The sequence below is a fragment of the Delphinapterus leucas genome, chromosome 18, assembly GCF_059928025.1.
Source record: "Delphinapterus leucas isolate spDelLeu-1000000601 "Yukka" chromosome 18, BTC_Dleu_Yukka2, whole genome shotgun sequence".
Classification (NCBI taxonomy): domain Eukaryota; kingdom Metazoa; phylum Chordata; class Mammalia; order Artiodactyla; family Monodontidae; genus Delphinapterus; species Delphinapterus leucas.
In genome coordinates, this window is record NC_143146.1 from 12,799,903 (window position 1) to 12,817,326 (window position 17,424).

The window sequence follows — 17,424 nt, forward strand, 5'->3', positions numbered from 1 at the left end:
TAACTTAGCAATCAACATTATGCAGATATTCTACCTACAACCACATATATATTTTCCTTTTGCCTAATGTTAACTAGAAACACATAAAGATTTAAACCTAAGTAAAAATTAAAACCAGTGTAACTATAATAACCACAACACTTAAGACTGGCAAAGAATTTTTTCATAACCAGAAGGAATCCCTTTTTCTCTGTCCTTCCAATACCCACACATATAGTAAATACTAGATTCTATGATACATTTAAAGTGTCCAATATCACCCGATTTATTTCTCTTTGATGTCAAGTTTGGTCACTGTGGAATTTTAAGTACGCATTTTGTATCTACCTTTGCCTATTTCAGAGTCACAACTCCTAAAAGTTCTGGCTAACATTTTATCTTATTCTAAATTCAGAGGAAGAAAAATCTGAAATTAGACTTAAATAGTGTGTAACTCAAGACTTGTAGATAAGGGACTTCCCTGGTGGCGCAGTGGTTAAGAATCCACCTGCCAATGCAAGGGACGTGGGTTCGAGCCCTGGTCTGGGATGACCCCACATGCCGCGAAGTAACTAAGCCCGTGAGCCACAACTACTGAGCCTGTGTGCCTAGAGCCCATGCTCTGCAACAAGAGAAGCCACCACAATGAGAAGCCCTCGCACCACAACGAAGAGTAGCCCCCGCTCGCTGCAACTAGAGAAAGCCCGCATGCAGCAACGAAGATCCAACGCAGCCAAAAATAAATAAATAAAATAAAAAAAAAGACTTGTAGATAATCAACTACTAAAACAATAGAATGTTTCATCAGTTAATGTTTTGTCATTGACCTAAACTATCTTTTCAGCTTAATAGCACGGGGAAAAAAGTTTCTACTAAGTTCTGGTAATAACTCTATCACATATGAACCTTTAGTTTTAGCTCCCCTAAATCCTCTCTAACCTGGTCCTCAGCAGGGGCACTATTCCTCTCAGGAGGTGCTTCTTGGTTGTCACAGATTGAGGAAATGCAAAGGCCAGGGGTACTATATGTCCTACATCTGTGACACAAATGCTTACAAAGAACTCAACTGACTTTCTTATCATGCATCTTGCATGATTATGCCAGACACTTACATAAATGAAAAACTCATTTATAATGATCTGAACCTAGAACCTAACTCACAAATTATTTTTTGCCTGGTTTTAATGTACCATGATGTCCCCACCCCCCGCAAAATGTAAATACTGTATAAATTGAGAAGGAATACATATTTTGTTTTGTCCAGAACTTCACCATTTCTGGAAATCACCAGTTCAAATCACCAACAGTAACAGAAATCATGATGTTCGAACCGCCGATGATACCTCTGTATCAGTCCACATTTTTTGCTACTGCATTTGTATCGATCACTTAGAAATCACCCAGTCTACTGTGTCTTTGTTGTGGTCAGGCCCTAGCATTTATATGTGGAAAAGCATGCCATTTTATTAGACATTACTTTCTATTTCTTCTTTGTATCCACTTAAGGCCATACATTGATATTTTAAAAACTTGTATGTGTACATGAATTGTTACTATGCATTTCATTTTAAGAAAGACTATGGAAAGTTATAAAATACTGTTATAAAGGGGGTTTGATGAGGGCTGACTAGGTTGAGCATAACTACTCTAACTCACCCAAGCTTACTTCACTTTCTGATTGAGGCAGATGTCCTTAAAATAATGGAATCCAATAATGTCAACTAACCATAAACTACTTACTTTATAAGACAAACTTACAAGCCCTGTATTTAACAGTAAGGACTGCAGTCCAATTGGGGTTTCAATTGTGCATGATTTCACCACTTACCAACACTGTGACCTTGGGCAAGTTTCTTACCCTCTCCTCCTTAGTTTCTCCTTATGTAAAAATGGGCATTACATTTCATAGGTTATTTGGTTGTTCTAATGGAAATAACCTATGTGATTACATATTCAATAATAAACATAAATTGCTCATATCATTTGCCTTATAGAAAAAATGTGAAACTAAGAGACCAAAGGTCTATCAAAGACAGAAGATATTAACTCAATGGGGACAGAGATTTGCGTGTTTTGTTCATTGCTGTATTCCCCAGCTGGCACATAGTAGGCAACAAATATTTATTGAATAAATGAATGCATTACAGAACTCTGATGAGAATGTAAGCAACAGAAAACCACTAAGGATATAATTATCACCTATTCTAAACTGTTTTCTTACCTGTAAGAATCCGGGTAACAAGTCTGCAAAATGTTTGAACAGGGCAACATTATGTTCGTTTGCAAGTATAAATGCAGCGGTAGCTCTAGCAGATAATGTCCTGATCTAAAATGAAGAGAGTAAAAATGCCAAACATGAGAAATTCTTAATAGATGCAAGTTCAAGTTTTCTTGCTCAAGATGAAAATTTTCTTTATCAGTAAAACTAGTAGTTATATTTTAAAGTATAACAGCAAAGACGATCTCCAAACACATAGATTTCTTTCACAAGTTAGGTGCTATATTAAATTAGGTGTTAATATTAACGGAATTGAAATTATTTACCGATGGATGTTCCTGATCTTGCATACACTGAACTAACATCCGTTTGATGACGTCTAAATAGTGCTGCTGTTGATTTCCAAAAATTCCAGGAAAGTTCCTGAAAAAATGATCCAAGGCATCCTTTAAAAACCACATTATAGGGGCTTCCCTGGTGGCGCAGTGGTTAAGAATCCACCTGCCAGTGCAGGGGACATGGGTTTGAGCCCTGGTCCGGGAAGATCCCACATGCCGCGGAGCAACTAAGCCTGTGCGCCACAACTACTGAGCCTGTGCTCTAGAGCCTGCGAGCCACAACTACTGAAGCCCGCTTGCCTAGAGCCTGTGCTCCGCAACAAGAGAAGCCACTGCAATGAGAAGCCCGCGCACCGCAACAAAGAGTAGCCCCCGCTCGCCACAACTAGAGAAAGTTCGTGCACAGCAATGAAGACCAAACGCAGCCAAAAATAAAATAAATTTATTAAAAAAAAAAACTACATTATACATCTAATTACATGTCTAACTGACTTAAAAGTTTACATTAATCCTTAAGGCTGGACTTCATCTACCCATTTTCCAAGCAATCCTATTTTGGGGTCAGGTGAACAGAAAACAAACACAGTGAAATCAGACTGGGAGTAGAGGCGACCCAGGTGCACACCCATCCCAGCTCTCTGCTTTATCCTTATCACTCTGTCTCAGGGGGAAGCTGACCTGAAGTGCAGGATGGGACAAGAGCAAGCACAGGGGTTCAGGTGGTAACTGTAATGACCATGCTCACAATCAACTCCCAGCCTTGGTGATCCAGGCAGTCCAAGTTCTGCTCTATTTTAAATGTGGTAAATAATTAAACTGAATACTTTTACTTAATTCTCCAATTTGGACTACTGATATAAAGATACACTTGACAACTAAAATAGAAAATGGTGTAATATCTAGTCTTAAGGTAGATCTCAAAAAAAATGTATATGATCTTGATAAGTTATAAATTCAACTGTATATTTTAAATGCAGTAGAACTGTACAGTAAGCCAAACTTTTTAAAATGCAGTTAATCATTTAATTCTAAACTTAGATCATTTACTTATAAATGAGGTTATTAGAATATGTTTTTCTAAAGCTTGGTCACAGAAGACCCAGAAGACAGTGGGGATTCACCAGCATTTTCTTTCTCTTCTTCCAGATGCCATTATTAAAGTGGCTTTCTAAAAGCTACAGCTGGTACTGTGTCAATCTCCTAAGGAAGAAACTGTCCCAGAAATTTTTTCAGAATCAGAAAAGACAAAGGAAAGAAATAAAATTGCAGAGAATCCCCGTATACAAAAAAGGATCATAACGGAAAATGAAAAGCTTTGTTCTTTTCAATTTTGCTTCCAACACAAATACAAAGCTTATCTAAAGGCATTATTTAAGGCTAAAAAGTTAAGCTAGACTAAAATAATCAATTAAAATGTGCTTTGGGCACTCATAACATTAAATTTCCCCCCCAAATTAGATCAATGTGTATACCAGAAAATATGAAGGGCAGCTTCCCGCAGTCCCACATTTTGAGAGCTGACTGAATCAAAAAGGAACTTCAGACCTTCAGGCCATTGGTTGTTGCCATCCTCATCTAAAAGGAAAGAAATCCAGGCATAACCTGTGTAAATCAAAACTTTAAAATATCAAGAGTGAATCCTTTCATTTCGTAAGGCTCATTCAAAATCTGTGGCTGTAGAAAATGTCACCCGTTCTATGTTTTTACAAAAATTCCAATAAAATCAAGTCCTTCCACCATAAGCTGGCATTATAATCTAGTAAAAGCAATTGTGTGCATCTGGGTTACATAAGCACAGACTATCAGCAGTGGTTATTTCTCAGGAGTGGGATCTGGAGAAAAGGAAGCACACTTTGACTACTGGACTGGTTGAATCTTTCATACGTACTATTTGTTATTAAAGAGTTTAAAAAGCAGGCAAAGCCAATATTTGGTAACAAGTCTTAAAACCAAAATATTTATTACTTGCAAACTGGAGAATGGGAATGGGAATCCCAGAGCTGTGCTCACGCTGTGTAGTTTTAAGTACTACAGGATGTTATCAATGTGTTTATGTTTTAACAAGATTTTAAAATATAGATTTTTGTGATACTTTGTGATAAAAATGAACCACCACAAAAATCTACTGTACCAGTTAAGAGACTCACTGGTTTTATTGTCACAAAGAACTTAAGAGTTATAGAAAATACAGGTGAGCTATGCATTAAAAAAAAAAAAAAATTCCCCCCCACTTGCTGAACTTCTCTGAAGTGAGTAGTGTGCTGACAAAAAAATTTATGGAGAGAGCACTTTGAAACATTCTGGAAATGCTTCCATTATTAAGTGATTTTGAGTTAGAAATGATGTAATCTATAAAAATTCCTATCTGCACACTTAAAAAACTTGAAAATAGAACTTCCCAAGTTAGTTAAAAAAATTCAAGTTTCTGTGGGTTTAGAACTTACTTAAAATATAAAAATTTAACGTTTCCTATTAGTTTTTAAGAATTTGTTGTATCAGTAAGTTGAACTGAACATCTGCATTACTAGTAGTGGAGATTAAAAAATTGTGTCATAATTTACTAAGCACAACTAGCAAAATTCTCCCAGTTAGCCTTATCTCAGTGAGGTATTCTTTTCAACCTTTAAAAATGCCACCTAAATGAACCAAGTTTAAAATCACATGTATGAATCTGTCAAAAAAAATAACACAGCATATCCAATTATATCATTAATGCTTTTAGTGAGACCAAAAAGAGTTCTGGCTGCAGATAAAATGCATTTTTAGGTGTTTTCATTTACCTTATCCTCTAAAAATATTTCTGGGTATTTAATAATGAACTATAGTAGTATAATAAGCGTATGTGCTTAATTCATAAACACAACTTTAACAGCAAAAAACCACCTGGAGGGCTTCCCTGGTGGCGCAGTGGTTGAGAGTCCGCCTGCCGATGCAGGGGATACGGGTTCATGCCCCGGTCCGGGAAGATCCCACATGCCGCGGAGCGGCTGGGCCCGTGAGCCATGGCCGCTGAGCCTGCGCGTCCGGAGCCTGTGCTCCGCAACGGGAGAGGCCACAACAGTGAGAGGCCCGCGTACCGCAAAAAAAAAAAAAAAAAAAAAAAAAAAAAGATATATGTACTCATTTTCTTCAATAACATAATGATAAACGTATGTGCACACATACCTATCAAATTCCTGGCCAGCTCTGCAGCAATATCACAAATTTTTTTCCTCATGCTAGACTGTGTTTCCATTTGAATAATCATTAGTAGCTCACTCTTGATGGCAGTCTGAACATCAGTGGGGAGAGTTGGATAGACTTCATCAAATGCAGAGGACAAAAGACGTCTTAGGAGAACGGCAGCCATTTGTCTAGCCTATAAATAGGTAACACTGTTAATAACTTGGTGTCTTACTGGAGAAAAAATTTCCAACAAGCTACATTCACTCTGCCATTGATGTACTTTACTATTCTAGTTTTACAATTCATTTCAAAAGCATTTTGTTAGAGTTTTAAAACAAATAATAGGTAAAATACATAAAAATCTTTCTAATCACATCAGTCTACTGTACAGAAAATGCCACACAAAAGCTGTTTGTTTATAGCTGAGGAAAAGCCTTGAACATATTAGATCTTGAATAGGAACACATATCTTAGCAATGATAAACCTGTCTTTAATTCTTATTTTAAATATTTTCTTTGGAGAAAAACAAATCTTAATATAAATCACAAACCCTATAAAATGCTCTTTTCTTACTTCCCTATCTGGCTCTCATTCTAGTGAATAAAGTACCTTTCCTACTTAATATCATCGCCCTTTCATTAGCCTCTTAGATAAAGCGCTATCAAATCTATTTATCTGGGACTTCCCTGGTGGCGCAGTGGTTAAGAATCCTCCTGCCAATGCAGGGGACACGTGTTCCAGCCCTGGTCCAGGAAGATCCCACATGTCGCGGAGCAACTAAGCCCATGCGCCACAACTACTAAGCCTGTGCTCTAGAGCCTGTGAGCCACAACTACTGAAGTCCGTGTACCTAGAGCCTGTGCTCCACAACAAGAGAAGCCACTGCAATAAGCCCACGGACCACAACCAAGAGTAGCTCCCGCTCGCCACAACTAGAGAAAGCCCGTGCACAGCAACGAAGACCCAACTCAGCCAAAAATAAATTAATTTAAAAAATCCATTTATCTTTATACTTCATTCATGCAAACAAACATCACAAGTTCCCCATATCTAAAAAGCCCTAATCTCAATGTGTATATTCTTATCCCATTTTCAGATTTGTAAAATGTATTTAAATTTGGCACTTTCTGTATAATATTCATTCAGAGTATCAAAAGAAAAGCTGAGACAAATGCCATTCTAAAATTTTATCATAAAAAGTCAATAAACCATTGAAAATATTAAATCCGATTTTTCATGTTCTTTTTTTCTGGACTGCAGGTACTCATTATCACTATAATTACTTTGAGACTATGACCAACAACAACAAAAAGAATTAAACCACACAAATAAAATTTGCCATTTTTTCCCTCCATTTACTTCTCACTGAGAAATCTTATTTGAATCACTTCTGGCTGATAGCAAACTTTCTAAAAATTTTAATTTATGCTCTACAAAGGATTCAGAGAGGTTAAACAGTGGTTAAGATCGGTGCAATTCTTCTCACACATACACCGAATCACGAAGATGCTGAGGCTAGTTCATAATCATCTAATTCCTAAGTCAAAGCAGGATCTAAATAGGGTTCAAAACAGGCTTTTAGAAATAAAATTCAATAATTTTCACATTATTCTTGGCTTTAAAACTTGTTTTGCAGCTAACCTGCATCAATCTTCAAGAATTAAAATAGCCAACTATTTTAGAGATTTAAGTTACTTCTATGTTTATCCTCATATTTGACATTTATTTCGAATTAAAGAAAAACAGTATGTTACAAAGGTGAAGAAGTGCCTTTTGTCACCTGTTTTAAAAAAAAACTAGGGCACTTTATTATAGTGTTTTCTAAGTGTTATCAGAAAACACTAAATTGCCAGTTTAAACTGACTAAAAGAAGGCAGGTGTAACATTATATAGGATTTAGTGTGACTTCATTTCCATCATGTGTTAATATAAGCATTTTACATATAGTGTGACTGTTAGCAATGAGGTCTCACTTTACAAATTCTAATGCAATGTTTCGTAGGTGGAGTAAGTTTTCTACACTTGGGTATTTTGATGCCTTTTCCATAAGAGAGGATTTTCAATTAACATTAACTATATACAAGGAAAGTACTTTTGAGAAAAAGCAGCTAAATGCAGAGAAGCAGTAACAAACTATAAATTTGAATTTAGTACAGTAATTTGCTGAAAACCATGATTTTTAAAGGATTCTAACAAAGTGTGTCTTTGTCCTTACACATCTGTAGCACGTTTTCTTCACCACCCAGAAATAGCTATAAGCATAAAAGTTTTAAAGACAAAAAGTATTTTTTCATTTGGCAATACATTAAAACACTGAATGAATTCAATTTCCTCCTCTAGAATGAATTGTTCCAAGGAAGAAAAATTTTTATAGCTACCAAAAAAATAACTTACATTTAATAATTTTTATGTAATCATCTTATATGGAAAAAAGAAATTCTCATTTTTAATACAGAGTATTTCAAAAAAATTGTAACTCCAAAGTAGCTTTTAGCAAAGAATTAAGTTCAGAGTTCTGGTAATATCTATGCAGTAAACAGCAGTTCTCATTACCCACTCTGACGACTATCTAACACCCGACTGTTTGTAAGAAAGTTACATTCAAAGAATTAAAGTAGTACCTCCTCAGCAGCTGTTGTATTTCTGATGGCTTGTAAAAGGAATGTGATCTTCGACTGGCCTGGGATATTCTCATAGGTTTCCTACATGAAAAAGAAAAACAGTAAAGGTTAGAATATCATGTTAGAAAATGTCCTGAGTACACCATTAATAGAACTGAAAGGAAGAGCAGGAAAGATCCATGCATGAGGAGTCTAACAACCTAGGTATGGTGTGAAAGTTTTCTCCTGTGAAAAGAACATACTTCAGACAAGTCAGGAAAGACGATGCTGAAGAAGTTACTTATCAAGTTCCTTTCCACCTTTGTCTCTTAACTAGATTTTTCTAATGTATGTGCACATTTTCTTACCTTAGGCTCTTCTGTGATTAACAAAACTCAAGGCCTAAGAGAACCAAAAACTTGACCAGCGTTGAGCTACCATGCTGTGAAGTGCTCACTCAATATCCTCTTACATCATGGAAACTGCTTATCTTGTCAACATTTTTTAGACCAAATGATGTAGAATTGGTTCAAGTTACTATTTAACAACCACCAGAGAAATACCCTCAGATGAAGCAAGTCAGAGAAAGGGCAAATATTCAACTTCTTCATGCTACATTTTCTTTCAAGCAAAGATTATACCGAAACCATATTATATACGTAAACAAATGAATATGGTCAGGAGAAAGTTGGCCAGGAAACTTAATATCATTTCAATAAATCTAGACATCTAGGTTTTGTGACTCAGGACACTTCTTTCCTTCTCCAATAATAACGTAAAATGAGAGCAAATTGTTTAACAGTAAAAAAAATTGACGGCAATTAAAAGGTAGATAGAGCGGATACAAAAATAAGCCCGAAGTATATGATGTCTACAAAAGTAAACTCAAGTGTAGATTCATGTGCATGCATACAATTTCTAATGTCAGTCTTTTAAGGTGGAAAAGTAATCATTATTTTAAGTACACTTGGAATTGTTTTCCAAGAAGCCTCTTAGTAAATATTCTATTCTCATCTATCCGCTTGAAGGTTAATAATGTAGATAACATGTTAATTTCTCAGCTGTCTAAATTCAAAGAGCTTGTCTCCTCTGCTACCATCCTCTATAATCTACCTAGTTTCCCTCTAGACAGAGGAGATGAGGACAAGGAAGGGACAACTGTGCTTCTCAGAATCCCTATCTCCCATTTACCTAGTGCTCTGTGGTATCCCTGGGATACTGACAGATAAGAAAATAAAGGCTCAGAAGTTAAATGACTTGCTCAAGGTCACAGACAATAAATAGTAGAAAGAATTCTGTTCTTCCGAGGCCAGCTGTACCCAAAATCTCCCTGACACTGAATGCTCTCTCTGGGTTTCACCTCTGGGGCCTGACTCCACTAAACAACCAGTTCTATTTAGGCAGTGCTATAGTTTTCAAACTTCTCAAACATATCTGAATCTGAGGAAGAACACATTTTGGGGAAAGGACATTCAAAATCTTCTGATGACCTCAAGTTCCCCTCTAGTACATAAGCACACAGGAACATAATAATGCTGAAAACTGTGACAAAAAGTTTTCACAGCTGAGAAGATGGTCTGAATTTACTTATCCAGAAATAATAATTTATGTAAAGATACCTACAAGATGATTGCAAAAATGGATGTACCTTGAGATTTTTCACTTAATCTTTATCAAAGCAACTCAAAAACCAGCAGTTTTTTTTCATTTAAACAAAGTCTCTTACAGTATAATAAAAATGTCTTTTTATTCCTTGTACTAGCTTCGCCCCTAATGCCCTGTAGATGCTATATATGTTTAACACTTAAATTTCCAGTGGTCTAAATCAAGTTTTGGGGATAAAAAACTCTTCACTAAGATACCAGTCTCAGAAAACTTGTTATAAAAAGTAAGTCAAATAGTAAACTCTATTCCACAACAAATTAAAAGTCAATGGAAGGAGAGTTTAGTATGACATCTGACTCCTGAGAGAGGGTTCTCCCCATTTGATATGTTCCAGCATGGCAATCCAGATCTAGTATTACATTTACACCACGACACTAGTCAAGGATAAAGTCTGGCAAAAAGAACACAGCCATTAAGTCAAAAGAACAACTTTCTCTTAGCCTAAATAGACTGAGCTCCACAAAGACAGAGATGGTGTCTCTTCCTCATGGTATTCCCAGCACCTGGCACATTAGAGTACAGCAAATGCAAAGAATTTTTCTAAGAATATTCCTAGCTCTAGTCCAGGCAGGTTCAATGAATGCTACCAGTGTTATTGCACATAAAAGTTCATTCCATTTGATACCACCATACACAATCCCACAATGGAAAGCACAGTTCACCCCCCAGCCCCAGAAAGGAAAAATGCCAAAATGCACTCATCTCACTCATTCCATAAATATTTATGGCAAGCCTCTATGTATATGGAAATGTAAAGACGGGACAAACAACTTTTACCTAGGAAACACCCTGGTTCCTCAAAACTCAGGTAAAATTTTCAATACATTGACCTCTTTCAATTCAAATGTCACTAATGAAGTGCTGTACTACAATCAATGAGGAGCAAGTCAATGGAAAAAACTGGGACTATAAAATCCATGCATATGATTAGTGATTACTCAAGCTTATGTCATACAGAAATGTCTCGTCATGAATGCCATGGACATTCAACTCTGGAATACCTGTCAATTATCAACGTATTCATGTTAATTATTAAAATTTTGAGACTTACGGGCATTTAAATCATTTCTTCAAATACCAGAAAATTTTTTTTTCTCTTTTTTTGCGGTACGCGGGCCTCTCACCGTTGCGGCCCCTCCCGTGGAGGAGCACAGGCTCCAGACGGACGCACAGGCTCAGCAGCCATGGCTCACGGGCCCAGCCGCTCTGCGGCATGTGGGATCTTCCCGGACCGGGGCACGAACCCGTGTCCCCTGCATCGGCAGGCCGACTCTCAACCACTGCGCCACCAGGGGCGCCCCATTTTTTTTTGTAAAGTTAAAGAGAAAAATCCTTTAAGATTTAATAGAAATAAAATATAAAGCCTACCAAATGGTTTATACAATGGAAAAAGTTTTATAACTTTTTAAAGTTTTGAAGCCATTCAATGATTTCAACAATATATAACAATAAGTCTTTTACTGTACTTGACTTCACATTTGAATATAAAACAAGTCACCTTAGTCAACAGTTTGGTATTTATGTGTCAACTAAGTATTTTTATTTTGACTGAGTAAATTACAAAGGTATTTACTGAGCCCTTGCCAATTCTTTACTTCAAAAAAAATTCTGTATTTGCTATATCAGACTGTAATGCTCAATTTTATTTAGTTTGATCACTTATAAAGGGCTCATTTCGTACGGCAAAAAAGGGAAAAATGTGGTATTAAGGTATTGTTATGTGCGGCCATTTCTTTTTCAAATATTTTGCTTTCCTAAGAAGCTCTATTTACAGGCCAGATTAGTACTATATTACATGGTGCTAGGGAGCTTCCCCTCAAACATTTACCTTTTTTTCTGTCAAATTAAGAAAATTCTATATTATAGTACTTAGTTTACATATTAATACAGTCCCAGGATATACAATGAAAGTAAAAATATAGTAACTGAATGTTTTCACTCAGAATAAAAAGACTAAGAATAACAGTACTTATTTTCAATTGTTCTTTATGAGAAAATGTGCTGAATGCTGCTAACCATCCCCAAATTGATGGGAGTGATAAAAGATTTTCAACAGGCACCAACCGGAATTCAAGCTAAACCAGACATTGGTATTTAGTTCAATAGAAGAGAGATTCCCCACTAGGCTTGACAATAGAGACTTAAGCAACTGGAGGGAAGAGGGAGAATTAAACTAGCTTACTAATTACAATGCTGTTCTGCTTTGTAACACATGGAAATTTCTATTATGGGTTGGGATTAAGAACTTATTTTGGTGAAAAATTACCTCTAGAGTTAGCAGAAAGCATTAAAATGTTTTTATAGGCTCATCACATCCCTCTGATAGCAGTGAAAACTGATGCAACTAATAAATATACATCACTTCTAAGTACAAATATTTTATAGGCTCATCACATCCCTCTGATAGCAGTGCAAGCTGATGCAACTAAAAATGCACATCACTTCTAAGGTAAGGACAAATACAACTTTTAAATATTCTACAAATAAACCTGTTAAAGTCTGAAAAGATAATATACATGTACTCCAATGTACAGAATTATTTTTACGAGGACAATGGAAACCTCAACATCCATTCATAGGTGGTTGGTTGAGCATCCATTGCTGCTTTAAAAAAAAACCCTCTTATGTGGCAATGTGAAATATACTGAGTGAAAATTCCAAGTCTGTACAACAGGATGCGTACTATAAGGCCATTCATGTAAAAAAAAAATCAACGTATACATATACGCCTATAAGGATATTTGCAAGGGAGATTCACGAGACACTTAAAAGTGGTTACCTTTGGGGAATGGCATAAAAAAACTATTTGCAGGGAACTCCCCGGCAGTGTTAGGACTCAGCACTTTCACTGCCATGGCCGGGGTTCAATCCCTGGCTGGGGAACTAAGATCCCACAAGCCGCGCTGCGCAGCCAAAAAAACACCCAAACTATTTGCAGTTTGAACTTTTACCCTGAATGTGTATAAGAAATGAATTGAAAGTCATTAGGATAAAGTTAATAGTTGTTTAAAGTGCTTTTCATTCAGAACTGAACTTCCAGTGTATTTACTTCACGGGTCATAAAACCACTAAGCATAAGTAGCAGACCCTCCATCTATTTAAAGTAAGAATGATGTTGTGATTTTAAAAATAACTATAAAAACTCGTGAATCTAGAAGAGGATTTGTCCCCCAATTTCATTACCTATGCACCAAATACATTTTTGATCCCGTAAGAATATCTGGCTGAACATCCTTCACTGACTCTTATAAAAAATCTTCAATCACGTGGTTGCAAAGAACTCCATATATAATCAACTTTGAGGATAGGGTCTGATAACGCACTTTACAGGAACTGGAAAATTTCTGCCCTTCCCTTGAAGTGTCTCAAATCGCATCTCAGGGCTTAGTATAACAACAGTCTTCTACAGAACCAAGTGTGCCTTACAGCTACCTGGTAAATGAACTTGCAGAGACATTTGAAATACTGTCTCTTGAAACTTTATCTACAGCTCCACATTTTGGAGGTCAGGAGCCAGAGGTTGTTAAAAAAAAAAAAGAGAGAGAGATTCAGGCTAGATTTAGTGAAATTAAAGGCTTAAATATATGGCGTTGGCCCAGTTAGACAACGGAAGTCCCAGAACATCCCATTTATGAGACCACAAATCTCTAGAGATCAAAGAAAATGTATCCGAAGGATGGGCAAACTAACGGTGCAAGCTGCTTAGAAAGAAATCCTAACGGCAACTTCACAAAACTGGGGGCGGAGGGGGGAGGAAAATCCGGCTTCTGATGTTAGGAACCAGAACGAGAAAGAGGACTAAATGTAAACAGGTGGAAAGAAGGCGAGAAGGCAAGGCACATTTCAATAGGAAGGGATGGGGAAGCGAGGGGCAGACGGTGTGTGAAGAGTGAGGGGCAGGAGAGAAGCAGGGGTGACGGGTCAGGGAGCAGCCAGGGTTTGGGGGACCACAGCGCTGGGCAGGGTGGGACCGCAGCTGGAAGGCCGGGGGAGGCGCCCAGAGGGATAAAGCGGGAAAGGGGCGAGGGGAGCCCCGGGGCCCGCCCCACACCCCACACCCCACCCCGCCGCCCGGCTTCCCCATCTGGGCGGGGGCAGCTTGTCAGCAGCGGCCGCACGTGTGCGCGAGCGGCGACGGGGAGGCAACTGGCGCCGCGGCTGCAAGGGCCGGAAGGGCCCGGGGGGCACCGCTGGGAGCCGACGGCCGACTCACACGTGGGCTGCGCGGCCGCCGCCCGCCCGGCCCGGCCTGCGCCGCCGCGGCTGAGCGGCCAAGGCCCAGCGGGCGGCGTCGCGGGAAGGATCGGCGCGCCGGCCGGGGCGCGGAGTCGGGGGCCGGGGGGGGCGAGCTCGGTTACCTCTGCCTGTTTCCGGACCACATTGTCGGGGCTGAGCAGGTTTCCCAGGAGCAGGTAGAACTGTTGCTGCTCCGCCGCGGCGGCCGCCATTGCGCTAGGCGTGAGAGAGAGAAGGAGGGAGGGGAGACAGGAGCCGTGAGGCGCGCTGGCGGGCCGGCGGGAGGGGCGGGGGCGGGCCCAGCGCGAGGACCGGCACCAGCAGCTACACGGGGCTGGGGGGCCGGGCGGGAAAGGGCGGGGCAAAGGGGAAAGGGGAGGACAGGGCGGGGCCTCGCGACCCCTCACCCCGCCGGGACCGCCAGCGCCGGTGCCCCATTGGCCCTGGGTGCGAGGGGCGGGGCCGAGACCGTCTGCTCGGGGGCCGAGCCGATTGGCCACGCACCCTGCAGTGCCGTCACTGGCGGGGCGCGACCGACCGCCCGGCTTGGCGCGGGCGGTGGCGGGGCGGGGACGTGGTGGCTCCTGTGGCCGCGGCTTGCGTCGCGGGGAAAGCGGGAGGAGCCGGCTGGCGGGCCTGGCGGCGGTGAGGGGCGTGAGGCCCGGCTGGGGAGGAGGGGCCAGCTCCGGAGCGCGGGAGATTTCGGCGCCGCGGGCTGGCAGGTCTCCTCCCTTGCTTCCCGGCAGCCCCTCCCTGCGACCCGAGGAGCGCCCCCAGCCCCAGTCCCCCGGCCCCTGGAGCCCTAGACCCCCCCACCTCAGAGTGGATTTCAAAATCCACTTCCTACTTTAATTCCACCCCCAGCTCCAGAGATCCCTCCATCAGTCAGACCCTCAGACCTCCCCAAGGGCTATGCCTCAGGCCGCCCCTTCCTCCCACCAGGCTCACCAGTGACTCACGCCCTGGCCTTACCCGGAAGAGGGGTTACTCAGGCCCAGGCCCCCCCGCCAGGCCTACCCACTCCCAGCCCGCTGTCGTCCTCAGTGGCCACGTAGCACACTTGCCTCCCCCTCTTCCCACCCCAGGATCCTAGACTATTCCTTTGAATTCCTTGTTTTGGGGTCCCATTCTTTCAATGATAGAGGAAAGTTAAGACCCCCCCGCCTTTCCTAAAGAAACACAGGCTTGTAGGGTTGATTTCTCAATAAATGTTTGATTCACATCCGTCCTTAGGGGCTCAGAGACCTCGTTTCAACTGAAGTAGACTAATGCATAGATAATACCCCAATCTGCCTTTTCTGGAGCTGCCAAAGGCTGAGAGAGCAGTAGTGTTCCAATCAAAGGGCACTTCTCTTGAGCCCCTACTATGTCCAATGCATTGGGTTAAGGTTGACGGTGGAGAAAATAACCCAATTCATTTCTGCCTCAAAAAGACAGTTTCTAGTGAGAAGTTTCCGCTCTGAGTGCGATAGAGACTACTACACTTCTGGCCGCTCATAGTATTTAACTTAGGGAATTTAATTTCCTGTTGACTATTCTGTTGAGGTTCTGGTCTTTGAAGGTCCACTTAAAACGTTTGCTTTTGAATGAATGATAAACCTTGCCTGTATGTTAGAATCCAGGCCACTGTGTCCAGAATCCCTGGGCTGAGGCTTGGGATCCACATGAAATTGTGATTGCCAGCCAAGATATTGTAAAGGAGTCTAACTGATTCGTGGAAAAAACTCCCTTAGAAAGTTTTATCTGTGACAGTGATAGGGTTCTCTATAAGAGGTCTGCCGACCTAGCTTTGTAGATTTGATGTTTCTTAGATGTGACAATTTGTCATTCTTATAATACATTTCTTCAAAGACAGACCATTATGTACATTAATTTGGGGTAGATTTTGGTTTTTTTGTTTGTTTTGTTTTTTTGCAGTGGGCATGTTTGGAGTTTGAGGAGGCTTTATTAACTCACCCAAGGTTATTAAGATTTGGGGGATTACATACTAAAACAACCATTTTAGTGACTAGTTACCAGTGAAGTAAGATGAGTTGCCTACAGACTTGCTCAGAGGATGGCCTGATCTAACACCTGTTGTAATATGTGTTTTTATAGGCAATGACTGTGTAGATTACATATATTTGTTAAATAATTCTTAAATAATAGAAATTCTGACATAATTCTATGGATTTGTCTAAATAGGAAGGTTGTTTTTTGATGAGGCAAAAAAGCATAAACTTATTTCAGGCTAGAGACAAAACAAGTTAGTATTAGTGGTGACATCAACTGCTAGAACATGCAGTGACAGCCCATCCTTATTTTAATATTGTAAGCATCTAATCAAAAGGGAAGGAGGAGATTTTTAAGGGTAACGAATAAAGAGATTCCCTAATGGGAGAAATTCCTATAAACTTGGGGTGGATAACAGACATCCTGACAATTGAGACCAGTTTTGGTATCCAGAAAACCTATTAGGTGGGAACTGTCCTTTCAGCAGCAGGCCTGCCTGCCATTTTTGGAGAGTCTGTAATGCTCAGCCTTCTCGGAATTTATTGCACTTGAAACTGATTTCCCATGGAGAGAGTCCTGTTTGTTTTATGAGTGTTCTCTTCCCAAAAGAAAATAGCTCAGATATTGTATAAAGGCAGTTCACAAGAATAGACATTTATTTCCAAAGCAGATTAGATGGTATAAGGTAAAGAACCTTGAACTTGGGTTGAATGGATTTGGGTCTTTAGTCTCTTACTAGTTATGTGAACTTGAGTAGGCACTTAATGTCTTTAAAGCTCAATTTCTCATCTATAAGATGGAATAATAATGGTTGTTAAGGTATGATATTACTAGTCACAAAAGTTCTAACATCAAATTATAATTGGAAATGAAATGGAGGCGCAGAAAACTTTTTAATCCTGCTCACTCCCGATTAGCTGCCTTTGCTTTGGGCGGATTAACTGGGGAAACAGCCAGCTCTTTTTGCCTTTCTCTTTAGCTTATGAGACCTCTATTAAGTTCTGGAGGTATATTTGCTAGGTTACAACTCCCTGTACAAAAGGGTGAGGTTGGAAAAATGGAAAACTGCAAGTTTCTCTCAACTGGGACCTGAAATCTAGGTAGTTTAGGATATTTGAAGTTTGTTACAAGGCACTGCACTGTCTGTCTGATCATGATATAATACTACAGGAGGCAAGACTCCTTAATGAGAGAGCATCAGAATCCTCTCTGGCTACTGCTCTTGGCTTT

At 40.0% G+C, this 17,424-nt stretch overlaps 1 protein-coding gene across 2 annotated transcripts in view; it reads right to left on the reverse strand.

Moving 5' to 3' along the window:
- IPO5 (importin 5) overlaps positions 1-14,502 on the reverse strand; it is a 41,005-nt gene extending 26,503 nt beyond the window's left edge. Inside the window, exons 1-6 of one of the 2 annotated variants that reach the window (XM_089899213.1) lie at positions 14,325-14,502; positions 8,323-8,403; positions 5,701-5,893; positions 4,008-4,110; positions 2,524-2,620; positions 2,201-2,305 (exon numbers count right to left, since the gene is read on the reverse strand). In XM_089899213.1, coding sequence (XP_089755339.1) covers positions 2,201-2,305; positions 2,524-2,620; positions 4,008-4,110; positions 5,701-5,893; positions 8,323-8,403; positions 14,325-14,414 — 669 coding nt within the window. In that variant the 5' untranslated portion in view covers positions 14,415-14,502. The remainder of the gene's footprint in view (positions 1-2,200; positions 2,306-2,523; positions 2,621-4,007; positions 4,111-5,700; positions 5,894-8,322; positions 8,404-14,324) is intronic. The other variant, XM_022576903.3, reaches the window with a different exon arrangement.
- Between the last annotated feature and the right edge of the window lie 2,922 nt (positions 14,503-17,424).